This window comes from Penicillium malachiteum (assembly GCF_028827825.1).
Source record: "Penicillium malachiteum strain IBT 17515 chromosome Unknown utg000001l:1.0-8184562.0:1.0-8186909.0, whole genome shotgun sequence".
In the NCBI taxonomy this organism is placed as follows: domain Eukaryota; kingdom Fungi; phylum Ascomycota; class Eurotiomycetes; order Eurotiales; family Aspergillaceae; genus Penicillium; species Penicillium malachiteum.
Window position 1 is genome coordinate 3200845 of NW_026643094.1, and position 15349 is coordinate 3216193.

Here is a 15349-nt window from a genome sequence, read left to right on the forward strand (position 1 = left end):
GCTAGCCACTTGCGGGTGTGCTTGGCCACTCGCCATCGCGTGATCAAGAATCGGCGATCGGTAGACAGGACCACTTGGTCATCGCTAGGTGGGAGGAGCGTCGTAAGGATCGGAATTTCCGTTCCAGAGTATCACCGGAGTCGTCTCCAGAAAAAGTATGGGGGAGGAGGAAGGCATGTGTCATCGAAAGTTGGGGTGCCGGACCCGGGCTTACTAAGGATTAACTGGAGATGGATATTTCTCCAGATCCCCTCATCATTCGTAAACCGCGTGAAACCGCTTGCTTTCATTTCCGTGTCTGGTTCACAACCTATCAAAATGGTCTGGAAGGCGCTCTGGCTCGCAGAATTGGAGGTAGGCTTCATTTTCTCCCCCTACAGGTTTGATGATAGCTGACCGTCTTAGCGCGCAATGATCAGCCGTGTATGTCACCCGTCCCTTGGTTAGATGACCAAGCATTTCTAACCTCGTCCTCAGCTCTTGCAAAGTCAAGTCTGGCATAAAATGGTCGGTCGGGTCTATCAACGTGTTCAATATCATCGCCATGGTGTGCCGATGGAAGAAAGCCGAACAACGCTATCCGACGGTAATTGTCTTCACGGGTAACTCCTCCATATCATCGGTTCATAACTGATAGAACGTTTAGGCCAGTTCAACCGGTTCCTGAAGTATTTCAAGGAGGAATTGCAAGACCAAGCAAAGGGGAAGCCTCCGAACAAGCTGTGATGTTTGGATCTGGCGTTATGTTACTCATTTTGTTTCAGTCCTAGATGATACCCATGCATATGACTTTTTTGCCAACTTTTTGTCTTTGTTTCATGTCGTTCAAAAAATGCATGGGCAATACACCACTCTTTTCTCACCATGTGTGCTTTCAATTGTTTTGGTTTTGTGCCACTGGATTTGAAATTGGGATCATGCAGACTATACACGTAAACCTGAGCGCCTAGGAATATCAACGAGTATTGAAGATTGGCCCAGTTAAGGGCGCAGTTACTTCGAGTTGAACGAATCATATTAAAAGCCGCATTATGCCATTATGCCAGCGCGTATGGAATATACCATACTGTATTTGTCAATAAGTCCCTCGCTACGGAGTATGGAGAAGTTCGGACATGGAGTACATACAAATGACCTACATGGATGAACCCGTTGGACAGGTTATGCCACTACTATTTTTCTTTCATTAAAATACCTTAAAAACCAGCGATTTCAGGGACCAATTTTTGGTCATTAAACGATCCATTAAGAGGGTCTCGAAGCAAGCCTCGTACGACAACCATGCTGGGCAGAGGTCTAGACTCCCACAGTGTTAGAAGTCTCTTGCCGTCTCTAGGTGGGGTGGGCTTGTCGCCCTGCATTGCCTAGAGAGTCCCGTTCAGGCCCTAGTCGTTTGACTCTTCAGCGCCACATTGCCTTTAATGGCCGACGTGAGATTACTCCCTGACTCCCTGACCGGCTGTACCGGCTTCGATACTTCGGGACAATGGGTCTGGTAGATAAACAAAGCATCAGGAGTGAACAAACAAATCCTCAATAGCCCCCATCGCCAAGGGTTTCAGGCGTTCTGGCATCCTATATTCAGTATTCTTTAGAGATGAAATTCTCTTTCAGCTGAAGACAACACAGCCTTGATCGACAGAACAGTGTAGGATTTAAGTCGATGAGGTGACATGTTGAGACGTTACTAATTATGGGTTGGCGTGAGGGGTGGATCTTTGTGGGCCAATGATCCGGTATTGAATTTGGGGGAGGCCGCGAATCGTATGGAGTACGGATTGTGATATTCATAAGGGATGGGTGACTATTGGACGCGCAAGACGAAAGAGATTTCAAACTAGAAATTTCAACATAAAAAAGGAATCTGAATGGAATAAATAGAATCAATCAGATCTAATGCCACATGCAATGACCCGGAAGCGCCGTATCCATAAGTTATTTATGGCGTTTATTTTTTTTTGCTACTGTAACCTTCTAGGAACTTTATGATGCAGTTGGCTGCCTAAATACATATGCAAGACAATAAATACATAAAATACATTGAATACATTAAAGAATGTGCTAGTTTACTACCGGGAACTCCGCAAATTGCTAGATTCCAAAGTGGATGAAATGAAAATTACAGGTACGAGAAGATGAAACTAGGGCCGGACTAGTGGACCCGATCGAGTTAGCGGCACTTGACTCGTGTCTTGTGTTCCTTTCTCCCTTTCCCTTTTTCTCCCCTTCTACTCCCCTAAGTCATTCGCTCTCTATTTTCCCACCTTCGTTTAAAATATACCGCATTCTTGTCTTCGATTCACTGGTTGAAAGAAGACAAAATGCGTCTCTCCAAACTCTCGTTTCTAGTCCACGCTCTGCTCCTGACCGCCGTTGCGGCTCAGGATCTGAAGCGGGACGCCAGTGATCTGATCTCCGATGTCACCAACAACGATTCATCCAGCTCTGCTGCCGAAGCGGCCACTACTTCAGCCGAACCCACTTCTACTTCCACCACTTCTACCACAGAAGAAACATCTACCTCGACTAGTACCTCTAGCACCAGTACCAGTACTAGCACTACCACCACTAGCGAGGAGCCCACAACCACCACCACTTCCGAACAAGCCGCCAAAACTACTACGGAAGCCACCAAGACCAGCGATAACAACAGCAACAACAACAACAACAACAACAACAACAACCAAGCTACCAGTACATCATCGACGACTTCAGAAAATGACCAGAAGACTACTGCTGCTGCCACCGTCTCCTCTGCCTCCACCACCGAGTCTGCCGTTGTGAGAACTTACACTTCATACGAGGTTGTGAGCGGAACCACCAAGGCGAATGTGGTGACTACTACCTCTGCTGCGACCAATACTGGATCTGCTAGCTTGAACACCGGCAACAGCGGTTCCTCTAGCAGTGGCCTCTCGTCTTCGGACAAGAAGATCATCATCGGTGTTGTCGTTGGTGTCGGTGGTGCTATCGTGCTGGGTGTTCTGGCCGTTGTTATCTGGCGCATCCAGAAGAAGCGCAGTGAGCAGTATGGTGATGAAGATACCGACTTGATGGGCGGCACCGCCGTTGGCTCCGGTCCCCGTGAAAAGGCCCCTAGCCCGTCTGCCAACACTCCCTTCAAGAATACACTGGACCAGTACCATAACCCTGGTCCCGTCAACGCTGCATCAAACTTCTAAAGTAAAGGGTAATCCTTTTGCTTTTAGATTTTATTTCTGACCCCACCAAAGCGGGGCAGAATCTAGCGGGCGGTTCACATCCAGTGTACACCTTGTCTGTACGATCATCATGCAATTTTCAGGCGCAATGGGCAGGTCAGGCGAAGATCACGATTGTTTTTATTTATTACGGGTTGCGGGATTTCATTCATATATTTTTGGGTTCATCTACCCTTTCACTCTTTTATGGCGTCATAGATTTGACTGTGTTTCCACTCCTTTGAGCGTTATCCTTTCAGCACCCTGAACAGTCTTTTTTCCGGTGATCGCACCTCTCCAATTGGACCCTTGTGCCAGTTGCGGCACGCTTCGGCTGCATTATATCTCAACTCGGCTTCTTTTGATTCCCCATGACAAAGTTATTCACTTTTGGCTCGATATATCCTGTTACTTAATTCAGCTTTTTCCTACCTAAGGAGTGTCTATGTTTTACTACGTTTTGAAAATGTCAAAAGTTTCCTGAAACTACCTTTAATATCTCTAGACCTAGTCGTAAGCGAGCCTTGACTGGCATTTCTGAGAAGAGAGCACTTGCATTCGATATCACGAATGCCAGGACTTTGGAATGTCAGACTCATCGAGCATCTAGTGTACTTCAGGGTTGAAAGAGCATGTAATATCGTAGGCGCCAATGTATGCAAGTTATCCAGTAGTCTATGTACAAATGGACAATAGTAATTTATAAGTATAGATTAGGTGAAAGCTAGATCTCGTCCGGATCGAAGTCCACATTCCAGTTGACTGACGTGCCAACGCGCCACTGCACGTGGTGTGAGATGCGCGTCGGATCGCGATCGCGACGCATCCCCCCCAGCCTCCCACCCCATACAAAACTCCCCCCAGACACAATGATTCTTCTCTAGGTCTATTGTTGACCCAAAGTGGAACCTTCTCCAATTCATCTACTCCATACAAGAAACGCACTAGGCTAAACAACAACACATTTCCATATCCGACCCGCGAACCACGGAAAACCCACTTCTCTACCAAGCCGCGAAACCCGAACTCAACCTCCATCATGTTCGCAACACAACCCCCCCTCAACCCCATTCCGCCAAACACGCCACTACAGTCCTGCGCGCCCATCCCCTCTAGGGCCGCGCAGCACAAACATCTCCACTCCTCCCTGGACAATGGACTCTCCTACCTTCGGATGTCCGCAAAGCCAAGCGCAAAAGCCATCCGGTCTTAACGCAGACACATCCTTCTCTCCATCTCCGGTCTCATTCTCGCTAAATAATAATTCCCAGCCTCAACAGGCTACTCGCCAACATTTCTCTTCCCCTATCTTCAATACTGCCGCTGCCCCTGCTACACCTTTATTCTTCTCGCCGAATTTGCCATCAACCTCGAACTCGAACCCCTTCTCACCGGCTTCTCCGTCACCAGCAACTCGGGGTAGCAAATTCGCGGATCGGTATGCGGCGCAGGTAGCTAATCCGATGAAGAGCTCTGCATCGCTTGCTCGCTCGAAGACGCGGAAAATGTTCCTGAATCGCGTGCGCAATGAGCGTGATGAGGGTCGATTCGAGGCAAGAGGGGAACAGATGATGAGGGCTGATTACATGGCTGAGAAGCGGCGGTGGGAGCAATCCATGGCTAGGGATATGGATCGAGTTCAGGGATCGAATGAGATGCTGGAGGATGATATGCTTCCTGGTAAGTGTTTCGTATCCTTCTGTTTGTGGAAATATATGCTAACAGTGTGGTCGTAGACGAGTCTGAGATTCGTGCGCTGGATGAATTTATCTCCCAGGAAGAGGCGATAGAGATGGCAATGTATGAGAGTATGTCTCAGCAGGATACGTCTTTCAGTGATGCTGAGTATGATGATATCTTCATGACGATGCCCGGCCCTGCGCTAGCGCATCAGAGTCCGGATATGGATATGTCATGAGTGGTTTGTCTGCCATGATATTGATATGTGTGGGATATGTTGGTTTGACTTTTGAGCGTCTATTTTCATTGCATTTAGTCGGCGTTATCTCATGGGAACGGTGGGACTGGGTCTTATTATCAAGGGGGATACCTCGGAGTAAATAATCAGGGTATCGGACGTGTGTATATGTACAGTACAAAGCAACCCGATGAAATATCTGTATCGTCATAAATCTTTAACTTCCCAAATCTTCCTCATGTTCGTATTACCCTTATTGCTGGGGACAATCAGGGACACCTCCAGGTCCTCCAGGTCCTCCAGCAGCAGCTGCGCCTAGAGTCTCTTCCATGAGTGGGTTCGAAACCAGCTCTTCAGGTGGGCTGCCAGCAGCTTGCATCTATAAAAGTAAATCAGTTTCAATCTCAATGGCACGGAGTCCAGTAATCAACATACCTCCTGCATGCGCTCCCATACATACTCCCGACACTTGGGATCATCATCCGAGTATGTCGATTTCTCAAACTTCTGCACAATCTGCTTAACCACCTTCGCCTGGGCCTCATAGCGCTGCATATCATCCTTGGGGACCTTGCCCTCAGCCTTATTCTTCTCAATCCAGGGCTCAAACTTCCCATCTAGCTCCTTCATGGGCTCATACAGCATCTCCTTATTCGAGAGCTGCTCCATCATTCCCATAAACATCTTCGTCAGGTCTCCCTCATCACCTGCACCCGCTGCACCAGCCTCCATAGCCTTTAGCAGCTGTGCGAGCATATCATCTGATACTCCATCATCCTCCGTAGCTGCCTCCGTCGCGCGATCACCAGATTCTTTCATCCGCTCCATCGTGCGCTGGATCGCATCACTAAAGGATTCATTCGTCTGTTCATCAGATGCACTAGCTCCAGTAGAAGTAGCAGGAGCTGGCACAGGAGCAGCAGTACTAGATGAAGCTTTTCCACCCAATGCTGCCGCCGCCGCAGCAGGATCTCCGCCTTCCTCGGCCATAACATCGGCGAGTAACTGTTTCAAGAAGTCACCGGGGGGGGGATCCCACTTTGCTCTAACTGCTTCGCAAATTCATCTGCACCCTGTTCCACTGATGATTGAAGAGTAGGATCTCCCGCTGCACCGGGGAATCCACCCGGATTCCCTATCATATTGGCCATATCTTGTTCCAACTGTTTCAGGAAGGCATCTTCGTCGAAGTCCTCAGTTGAGGGATCTTGCGTCGGGACAGGCGCAGCGGGTTGTGCAGTAGGCTTTGGTTTAGAGAAATCATCTAGGACATCTGTTCATCCGGGACGTATCGAATTAGTTTGGATGCTCCTCGGTATATTTTTCGCGAGTGGGGGGAAGATGAGGGGAAATCAGGATCATGCAGGGGGTGTCTCATACCGTCTAAATCGTCCAGATCGGAGTCCTCGTCATCATCATCGTTACGGGTTGAAGGTATCGGCTGATCGTCTTGTTGCTTCTGTGGGGGGCTCTGCAGATGGTGCTTGCGCACTGGGCTGTTGTTGTTCAGCCGAGGCGGGGGTTGGGGCCACAGAAGTGACCACGTTTTCCTGTTGGTCGCCAGAGGGAGATGTCATGGTCGCTTATTCTTTATTTCCCCGTTTTCTTTCAATCCTTTTCTCTTTCTTTGCTTTGTTCCGGTGTACTAAGATGGAGAAAGGGCTTGATGACAGCTGGGGATGGATAATGGCATGTGACTTGGGTTTGGCGGGGAACCGAATGCCGATCGCCGAGCTGTTTTGCATACATGTACATCATATGGACCGTCAAGTCCTTACTTTGATCAATTGATCTTTTCAAGGGAGTCTGGGGTATAATGACATGAGATCTGATAATATTGACATTCAGATCTGATCTGATCAAAAAACTATATATGATGAACGTGATCAGGATATCTTGATCCGAAGATTCCCAATGGTCTAAAATGTATACGGTTCTCTACTTGTACCAATTAGTCCAACTTAACGAGGGGAATCTGCAACGCGGCCAAGATTGCATCATGTCCCAGTGATTTTCTTGTTCAAGGGGGCCAAAAATGGTCAAAAAAAGGACCACATGATCTCCGCGGCTTGGAAGCCTTGGAATTGACCTGGAAGAGTCAAAGGGTCAAGGCACTATTTCTTCTCTATTGACCTGCCTAGATCGGAGCTAACTTAGCCTCAAAGCCTATAGTGTCATGTCTTTAATGCACACTAGTTTTAGAATTTTTCGTTTTTTTTTTTTTTTGCCCCTGAAACTCCACGGTGAACTGAATTGAGAGTGAGCGGAGAGCACCGATGTTAGAAGTTAGAACCCACGGTTGGCCCCGGTATCGGCTATTCGGCTTAAGTGACCTTCCAAGTCTGGTACTCCGTATATAGTGAAAGTACCCAGGTAATAAGTAGTCAATTGGTATAACTGATGTAGTGTACATAACATTCTCCGCGGACATCTGGAACAGGATTCGTCGTTTTATTTCTCCCTTTTTTTTGCTTTTTTTTTCTCACCCTTTTCTGTCCTTTTGTCCTTTCCCTCGCATTTTCTCTCCACAAGGCAAATCCACTCTCGTACCACTAACTCCCAACATAGTGCCCAGGTGGACCCGTCCCCATCATAGCCATTCATGGTTACGAAGGCGAAAAGAAAAAAAATTTTCCTACAGAGAAAAAAAAAACTGAGAGGGAAAATAATAATAAATAATAATAAAAACTCAAACTAGGCGAAAAAAAAGCCCCTCTCATCTGACCCTTGGGAAACAATAATATTATTCGTTTAGTCAATAGTTTTACTCACATTTCTTCTCCTCCCCGCCCCGTTTATCTCAATTCTCTGACTCTTCCTTTCTCATAATTCAATTTCTTTTATGTCACTCCCTTGTCTCTTACTCGTCCATTCCCTATTTCCCGCCGAGCCGCGCGGGTTTCGCGTCTGTTGATAATATCCAAAACTTGATTAATCTTTTCCTTTAGCCGATCCTCCCAAAAAGCCCGTGGTTCGGCGGGAGAAACGAATATCCCTGTGCAGTTGGTCCGTGTTGCGGAGGACAAGCACGGTGGGAAAAGACGTGATCGTGATTTCTGTTAAGTAAGACTTTCACTCTAAAGGGCGCCCGGGGTCGAAAATTCAATAGTCTCTATGGTCGAGACTTCCCATCCCGATCACAATGACACGGTCATGGACCCCGTCGTGCCCAAGTCCGAACCCTTACCGGATGGTTCGATCAGCTCGACCGTGTCAACCCCCGATCCCGAAGTTGAAGCCTTAACCCAAGATCCGGCTCAGACTCAAAAACGAAAGGGAGGAAGAAAACCTGTACGTAAAAAAAAAGCTTTTTCTTTTTTTTTGACCGCTGATGCAATAATCCGGGGCCCCGCATTCCTTTTATCTTTATTTTTGTTTTGGCTTGTTCTGATTTATGCGATCTTCCCCTTATCTCTGCCTTCCCCGGGGCCATGCATCAGCTCGGTCCTTTTTCTTATCTTCCCACATTAACCCACCTTACCCCTTATTCTAGATTTACGCCACCTCTGAAGAAAGGAAGCAGCGTAATAGACAGGCCCAGGCGGCCTTTCGGGAACGTCGCACCGAGTATATCCGTCAGTTGGAAACTACTATCAAGCGCAATGAGGAGTCCCTGCAAAGCCTACAGCAGAGCCACCGGAGTGCCGCTGATGAATGTCTGATGCTACGATACAAGAACTCCTTACTGGAGCGAATCTTGTTAGAAAAAGGTAAGAAATGACATGCAAAAAAACAAGAAACAAAATTACCCTTGCGTTTTGACATGCATACATGTTATACCCATCGGTCAAGAAACTCCTCGCTGACCATTTCGCTAAGGTATCGATGTTCAAGCTGAGCTACGGCTGAAGACCGGAGCTCCGGGGGTTCAACCGAAGACTACCCCGATGCCTCCCAAGCCGGCACCAGGCCCTGCAGGACCCCGGCCCACGCAGAGACATCCCGGTCTTGCTTCCAAGTCTGATGCTTTTGCCATGTCTCAGCGTGATGGTGCATATGCTGTGCCGTCACCTCAGTTCCAGGCGACACCTACCTCGCATGTCTCTTCTCCGTCGCATGCCAAGTCACCTGGCTTTGGTTTCCAAGGTGGAATGTCCCCCATCGGTGTTGATCAGCAAGGGACTGCACGTCCACAATTGCTGCCTCAACCCCGGACATTCAATAACCAGACGTCACCATCAGCGATCAGCATGCCGCAGACAGATCCCAATGACTCCAAGCCACGACTGCCGCGTGGTCAACAGCAGCGGGTCGCAGCTGCGTACTATCCTTCTCCATTCCAGAAACATTATGATCAACTGGGTGAGTAATTCTCGGACAGATTATATGAAAAGAGAAAAAAAAAAATATATATAACAATGAGCAAAATTCTAACTGGTTCATGCAGAACAAGAGTATGATGCACAAGCTGACTTGGTGGACGAGGACCACGATGGCTCAGTAAATACTTACGGGGTACCCGGGTTCACACCTCAATCGGTTGCTTCCGGCTCGCATAATTTGTCCGGGTTCAATGCTCCTTCCGGCGGCGACGGAGCTCCCGGAGACTTCGGAAATGCAAACCAGTTGATGGGACAATATGAACCTATGCTGGATACTGATCCGTTTGGACTCAGTGCAAGTATGCATTTCCCTACGCCATTCAACTACGAACAGAACAATACTCGCAATTAAGCGATGCATTTCTGGTGGTGCTTACTTCTGTTATTTTTATGAGCTCCGAGCGAAAAACTTTCGTTGCATTTTCCCGCATTGTAAAGGAAAGACGAGAGAGAGAAAAAAAAAGTTGTCGAGGCATCTGGTTGGGTTACATTGGCTCCTCCAAAAGTTTTTTATGCGAGCATTGCCTGGCGTTGAGTTGAGGGTTTTGTGAATATTTTGAATGGTTTTTGATATTTTGATACCATCGGGTTGTACATGGTAGTTGGTACATTTGGAAAATAAACTCCTATTCAACACTTGTAAAAAAGAACACTGATTAAAAAAAGAAGATCAGACTCAATCGAATCTCTCGAGTTCGAATTCTAGTATATAGAATCTATGATGCCATCTAGTGACGCCATGATACCCTAAGCCCTAGCCTGATTCGCTTAGTAAATGGCGCCTAACCGGATTCGTGCTGCACCACAAACCCTCAACCTTCCCTTCCTACGACAACACCCCTTCAATCACCATCATTCTAAGAGGCTGGATCTGCTGAGGTTCTGCCTTGTGCCTACCCTATAACAACCCTCGTTGATCGTTGAGCGCCTTCCCCGACGGAAGGACTCCGCAACACCAGGCGTCATGGTGGACGTTCGGTCCAAGGTACGCTGAAAGTGGTCGAAATCATGAAGCGCAGCTCTGGATTTCGACATAATTGGGTTTTGTTGCGGGCGCTGTGGCTAACTTCAATCTGTGTCTTTTTTCCGTTCAAATAGAACCTCTACGAGCTTCTTGGTATGTGATTTCGATTCGAGCTTTCCCCAAAAACTTGCTTTATCCAAATCATTCCGCGAATTCATGGGAACATGCATCTTCGGAATTTGGTTCCCCTTCATCCTCAAAGCATCTCCAAGCTTCAAATTCATCCTCAGCGACTAACCTCTCTGCTTTTCAGGCAATGACCCCGAGCTCGACCCTAGCAGACCCCCTGCCCCTCCCGCCCGGGCCGTCGACCGACCCGCTCCCCGCGTTGGCAAGCGTGATGCCCCCAAGGAGGCTCCTGCTGCCTCTGCTTCCGCCCCTCGCTCAGAGAACAATGGCCGCCGTGGTGGCCGTGTGAACACTGGCAACGACGCTGGTACGTTAATGGAATCTTGTGAAATTTGATGGCGGGGAGTGATGAAAAGTGTGGGGAAAGCTTGAGATGGATGAACCTGGAAGCTGACGGAGCTTCTTTTTTAGCCTTCCGTGACCGCAACGCCGGCCGCACCAACAACCGCTCCAAGCCCACTGAGGAGGGTGAGCAGCCTTCTCGCCCTCGTGGCAACCGTGGTCCCCGCGGTGACCGCCAGTCCCGCACTGGTCAGACGTAAGCGACCATCTTCCAATCTTCATTTTTTTTTCTTGAACGAAAAATGAAGAGATCTACGATCAGCCACACGAAAATCGAGGAACTACTGGAAAGAAAGCAAAAAGAAGTTTCAGAGCGCCCTCGATGAATGTGGTGGTCAATTTTTGTTTAAACTATCGAAACTAACATTTCTATTACAGCGACACTCGCAAGCAGGTCCAGCAGGGCTGGGGCGGCGAGTCCGGCGAGAAGACCCTCGACGATGAGCGCGTTGGCGAGAACATCGCCAAGGAGGACGAGAAGGAGCCCCAGACCCCCGTCGAGGAGGCTGAGGAGGCCGACAAGTCCAAGTCTTACACCGACTACCTGGCCGAGAAGGCCGCTCGTGACAGCCTTGCTGCTAAGCCCGTCCGTGCCGCCAACGAGGGCACCAAGGAGGACAAGAAGTGGGCCGCCGCTACCGCTCTGAAGCGTGTTGATGAGCAGGAGAGCTACATGGCTCCTACCTCCGAGAAGACTCAGCGCCAGAAGCAGCGCAAGGAGAAGAACGTCCTTGACGTCGACATGCGCTTCGTTGAGCAGCCTCGCTCCGGTCCTTCCTCCGGACCCCGCGGTGGCCGTGGTGGCGACCGTGCCCCCCCGTGGTGACCGTGCTCCTCGCGGTGACCGTGCTCCCCGTGGTGACCGTCCCGCTCGTGGTGGTCCCCGTGGTGGTGCTCCCCGCGGTGCCCCCGCTGCCCGTGGTGCTCCTCGCGCCGCCGCCGCCGGTCCTACCGTCGATGAGAAGAACTTCCCCAGCCTGGGCGGCAACTAAACGTCTTCTCTCGTGTTGCCCTTCCACCCTCTCATTTTGCCCACCGGTGCTATCTTAATGGGGAAATGAAAGGGCTGCCCAGAACCGTCCTTGGTTTCTGTTCCGCTTCCAACTCTTCTTTTTTTCTAAATGCTCTCTCTGATGAAACCCCGTCTTTATTCTGGTCCATGGAATCCAACTGATGCTTTATGTGTGGATCTCCTTCCCTATCTTGATTTTTTATGTGGGACTAAAGTACGTGTTTTGTGTGTTTTGAGGCGGGGATGGAGAAAGAATGAGAGAGAGAAGGGATTCTGGACGTGGCAGACTTATTCAAGGTCGTTGAAATGAAATGAAAGAAATCGGTTTGTTTTTTTAATCTTTTTTTGTTCTGGGCTGCGATTAAAAAATATGGTCATAACTTTGGACATTTGATTTATCCTTTTCGTCTCTCAAGGTCGGAAAGGAGTGTCCTGGTTGTGCCTTTGTGTCTACTGCTCTTTTGACATGTATGCAAACCAACGTGAATTGGATGAAACTGAAATTCAAAAATAACTTCCATTATAATCCGTAAATGATGCGACTATACTCCGTACATCGCTCAAATTGACAACCTTAACTTCTTTAGATCTATGCCATCGCACCATTAACCTTCAATATCTGACCAGACATCCAACTACTTTCCTTCCCAGATAAGAAAGCCATCACCGCTGCAATTTCCTCGGGCTCTCCAATCCGATTAAACGGATTCGTCCCCGCCAGTGTCTTAATCAACTGTTCCGACTTGCCCTCGAGAAATAACTCAGTGGTAGTCGGCCCGGGCGCAACAGTATTAACCAAGATACCCCTCCTCCCCAGGTCTTTCGCCGCAACACGCGCAAGTTGCTCGATAGCACCCTTCGCAGAGGCGTAGAGGAGGTATGTAGGTGCGATGGCAGAAACAGAGGTTACGCTACTAGAGACGAAGATAATGCGTGCTCCTGGTGACATATGCTTTGCAGTTTTCTATAGAATCATAGTTAGTTCAGCTCATGTTTTCAAGGACTCGGATTATCATAAAACGTACCTGAGCAAGGAAATATGGTCCCTTAACCATGAGGTTATACGTAGAATCAAAGTCTTCTTCGGTAGTATTTTCCAAATCTCTCATAGGAAGAATTCCAGCATTCAAGATGAGGATATCAATCTTGCCAAAGCGAGTAACCGTCTCTTGGACTAAGTGGTCCAGATCTGGGAGTTTGGATACATCGGCTTGCACGGCTAGAGCGCGATCAGAGCCGATTTTTTCCACGAGATCATTCGCTGCCTTTGCGCTAGATCGGTAGTTGATTATAACGTTGGCGCCTTCGCTGGCTAGTCGGAGGGCGGTTGCTTTGCCGATCCCTTGGGAGGAGCCGGTGATGATTGCTACTTTTCCGGATAGAGACATTGTAGATGTTTTGTAGTGAACTGGATTGTAAGGTTGATTAATCGTATAGATGGATTGATAACTTGAAGATTTGTTTGTGATGAATACATTTTGTGTAGAAGTCCATGGACTCTTTTATATCCTCATCATGATCTCATGTCCATATGGATATAGTATAAAGGTGTCCGTAGCCCATGGTCTTAACCCCGGACATGCCCCGGATTTATCCCAGATGTTTGCATCGACTACGGAGTACGGATGTTAGAGAGCGTCATGGATAAGCAGCGAATAAAATCATCGAAGGTAAATTAAGTGCAAACGTTGCAAATCAGACAAACCAAACAAATTAGCCAGTTCTCGGACTCCGGTCTTTAAGCACCGGACTCGGCATAAGCGGCTTTATCATATGGTACGGTCCGTGGGGCGATCGTGGAATTTTAGTATTGAGACCCTTGGAATCAGTCAGCACAAAAGTACGGAATCTACATTCCATTGACACAGCTCCATATTGATTTGATGTGGGAAAGTGATGTTATCTCCGCTTCCAAGATCTCACTGCAAGCTTTATGGATAACTCTCATCGGTGAGAACAGCAAGGTCTGGAGATCAGTGATGCAGTTACTGAAGGATCTCTAGTATCTCTGCATGTGAGGAAACTGGTCCACAAGCCTTAAGGGTCCAGGTTAGTATGAGTTCTCTAAGTTACACTAACCCAGCTCCATAAGGCTTATGTTATGGGCCCGACACGTTCTATCTTAGCGCATAAGCCTTATGTACTGGATGCTTTCTATTTTATCTAAGCCCATATCCCTTATGGAATGGATGGTTTCTATCTTGTTCTAGCCTATAAGCCTTATGGACTCAATGCTTCAATCTATGGTAGTCTGCCTATTTCTCCAGGGCTCCTATTGAGTCAACTGGTAGTAGTAACGTGTGTAGTATCAAATTTGGGGTTGAAACTAATTTTGGATTCGACCCAAGATGTCAGTATGTGGTGGCATAGTATATAGTGTTACTAAACTTGACGTCGAATTTGGCTCCATATATCAGTATATTATATAACAAGATATGGATTTCTAGAATATGCTTGGTCCATAACGCTTATAGACCTTGGTTAGGGTAGAATGTACTGACTTCATAAGGCTTCCAAGGTTATAAGTCAAAATAAGATACACAGCAAGCATTGGGCCCATAAACTTTATGGTCCAGGTCAAAGTCATCTTGGAATGCTTTCATTGTCCTCCAACAGAAAGATGGCTCACAGCTCACGCAGCACAGGAGTAGTATCGCCAATGTTGATCTCTGACACTCCCTCAAAATGCAGTAAGGTTGAAACCCCGCTTCTTCGGCAGTACAGGATATTATGCCTTCCTGGGTCGTGAAAGTAAACATTTGGCAGATTGTTGGCTGTCCCCGATAACGCTTGGATGGCTTGGTTGAAAGGAAGAAAGCGTCTGTAGCTCACTTTATAAAAACGGTAAACTCATAGGTTGATAGGAAGCCAAACCGAAGAGAGTACTTCCTCATCTGAGCAACGACTTGGCCTAGATTAAGATAAATAAAGGGTTAGTTGAGTTCTAGATGGAGATGAAGTTCTTTAAAGGAAAACAAACCAATAAGGGATTCCAAGTATGCAGATGTTGGCGATAAAGTTCTATCCAGGTGGGATGGGAAGATTGTCCAAGGTGTCTTCAACTCGCCAACAAGGTAGACATTGGTATTATCGGGATAATCGGAGTCGGTAACGCCAAAGCTGACATCGAGGAAAACACAATCTGCTAGAGCGAGGGCCTGAATGTAACCGGGTCGCAAAGGTTACGGACAAATCGACCCGACAGCTCAAGCTCGTTTCCGACCGTGTCAGTTTCATTCTCTGGTGAATTGGGATTGGATGATCAAGGTGAGATTGGAATGCCTCAAAAGTCACTTGCACATCATTGAGAAAAGAATCCCAGATGGACATGTAGTTGACCGACAGGCGATCTTGATGGATGGACGGATGAGAGGTGCCATGGTTGCGGCTTAGGGGTGGTAG

General features: G+C 47.9%; 7 protein-coding genes across 7 annotated transcripts; 5 read left to right on the forward strand and 2 right to left on the reverse strand.

Annotated features, from left to right (window-relative positions):
* Positions 1–318: 318 nt before the first annotated feature.
* Positions 319–726, forward strand: N7483_001206 (uncharacterized protein; the record flags this gene model as incomplete). The annotated part of the gene is made up of 4 exons (XM_057084644.1): positions 319–354; positions 406–423; positions 478–586; positions 647–726. The coding sequence occupies 4 exons, from the start codon at positions 319–321 to the stop codon at positions 724–726; spliced, it is 243 nt and encodes an 80-aa protein (XP_056950793.1).
* A 1595-nt stretch (positions 727–2321) lies between these two features.
* midA (putative cell wall protein) lies at positions 2322–3182 on the forward strand (the record flags this gene model as incomplete). Its single annotated transcript, XM_057084645.1, has 1 exon — positions 2322–3182. One exon carries the CDS (start codon positions 2322–2324, stop codon positions 3180–3182), a length of 861 nt encoding a protein of 286 aa, XP_056950794.1.
* A 1031-nt stretch (positions 3183–4213) lies between these two features.
* Positions 4214–5118, forward strand: N7483_001208 (uncharacterized protein; the record flags this gene model as incomplete). The annotated part of the gene is made up of 2 exons (XM_057084646.1): positions 4214–4880; positions 4937–5118. Coding segments are annotated over 2 exons (849 nt in total), but the record flags the coding sequence as incomplete, so codon positions are not given.
* Positions 5119–5371: 253 nt separating this feature from the next.
* Positions 5372–6876, reverse strand: pex19 (putative peroxisomal membrane protein receptor Pex19; the record flags this gene model as incomplete). The annotated part of the gene is made up of 5 exons (XM_057084647.1): positions 5372–5497; positions 5554–6167; positions 6233–6391; positions 6499–6614; positions 6866–6876. The coding sequence occupies 5 exons, from the start codon at positions 6874–6876 to the stop codon at positions 5372–5374; spliced, it is 1026 nt and encodes a 341-aa protein (XP_056950796.1).
* Positions 6877–8232: 1356 nt separating this feature from the next.
* Positions 8233–9792, forward strand: N7483_001210 (bZIP transcription factor; the record flags this gene model as incomplete). The annotated part of the gene is made up of 4 exons (XM_057084648.1): positions 8233–8409; positions 8612–8828; positions 8938–9420; positions 9506–9792. 4 exons carry the CDS (start codon positions 8233–8235, stop codon positions 9790–9792), a joined length of 1164 nt encoding a protein of 387 aa, XP_056950797.1.
* Positions 9793–10404: 612 nt separating this feature from the next.
* On the forward strand, positions 10405–11927 carry stm1 (uncharacterized protein; the record flags this gene model as incomplete). Its single annotated transcript, XM_057084649.1, is given in 6 exon segments — positions 10405–10425; positions 10539–10557; positions 10718–10900; positions 11005–11131; positions 11314–11679; positions 11696–11927. The coding sequence occupies 6 exon segments, from the start codon at positions 10405–10407 to the stop codon at positions 11925–11927; spliced, it is 948 nt and encodes a 315-aa protein (XP_056950798.1).
* Positions 11928–12536: 609 nt separating this feature from the next.
* On the reverse strand, positions 12537–13335 carry N7483_001212 (putative oxidoreductase, short-chain dehydrogenase/reductase family; the record flags this gene model as incomplete). The annotated part of the gene is made up of 2 exons (XM_057084650.1): positions 12537–12911; positions 12973–13335. The coding sequence occupies 2 exons, from the start codon at positions 13333–13335 to the stop codon at positions 12537–12539; spliced, it is 738 nt and encodes a 245-aa protein (XP_056950799.1).
* Positions 13336–15349: the final 2014 nt, after the last annotated feature.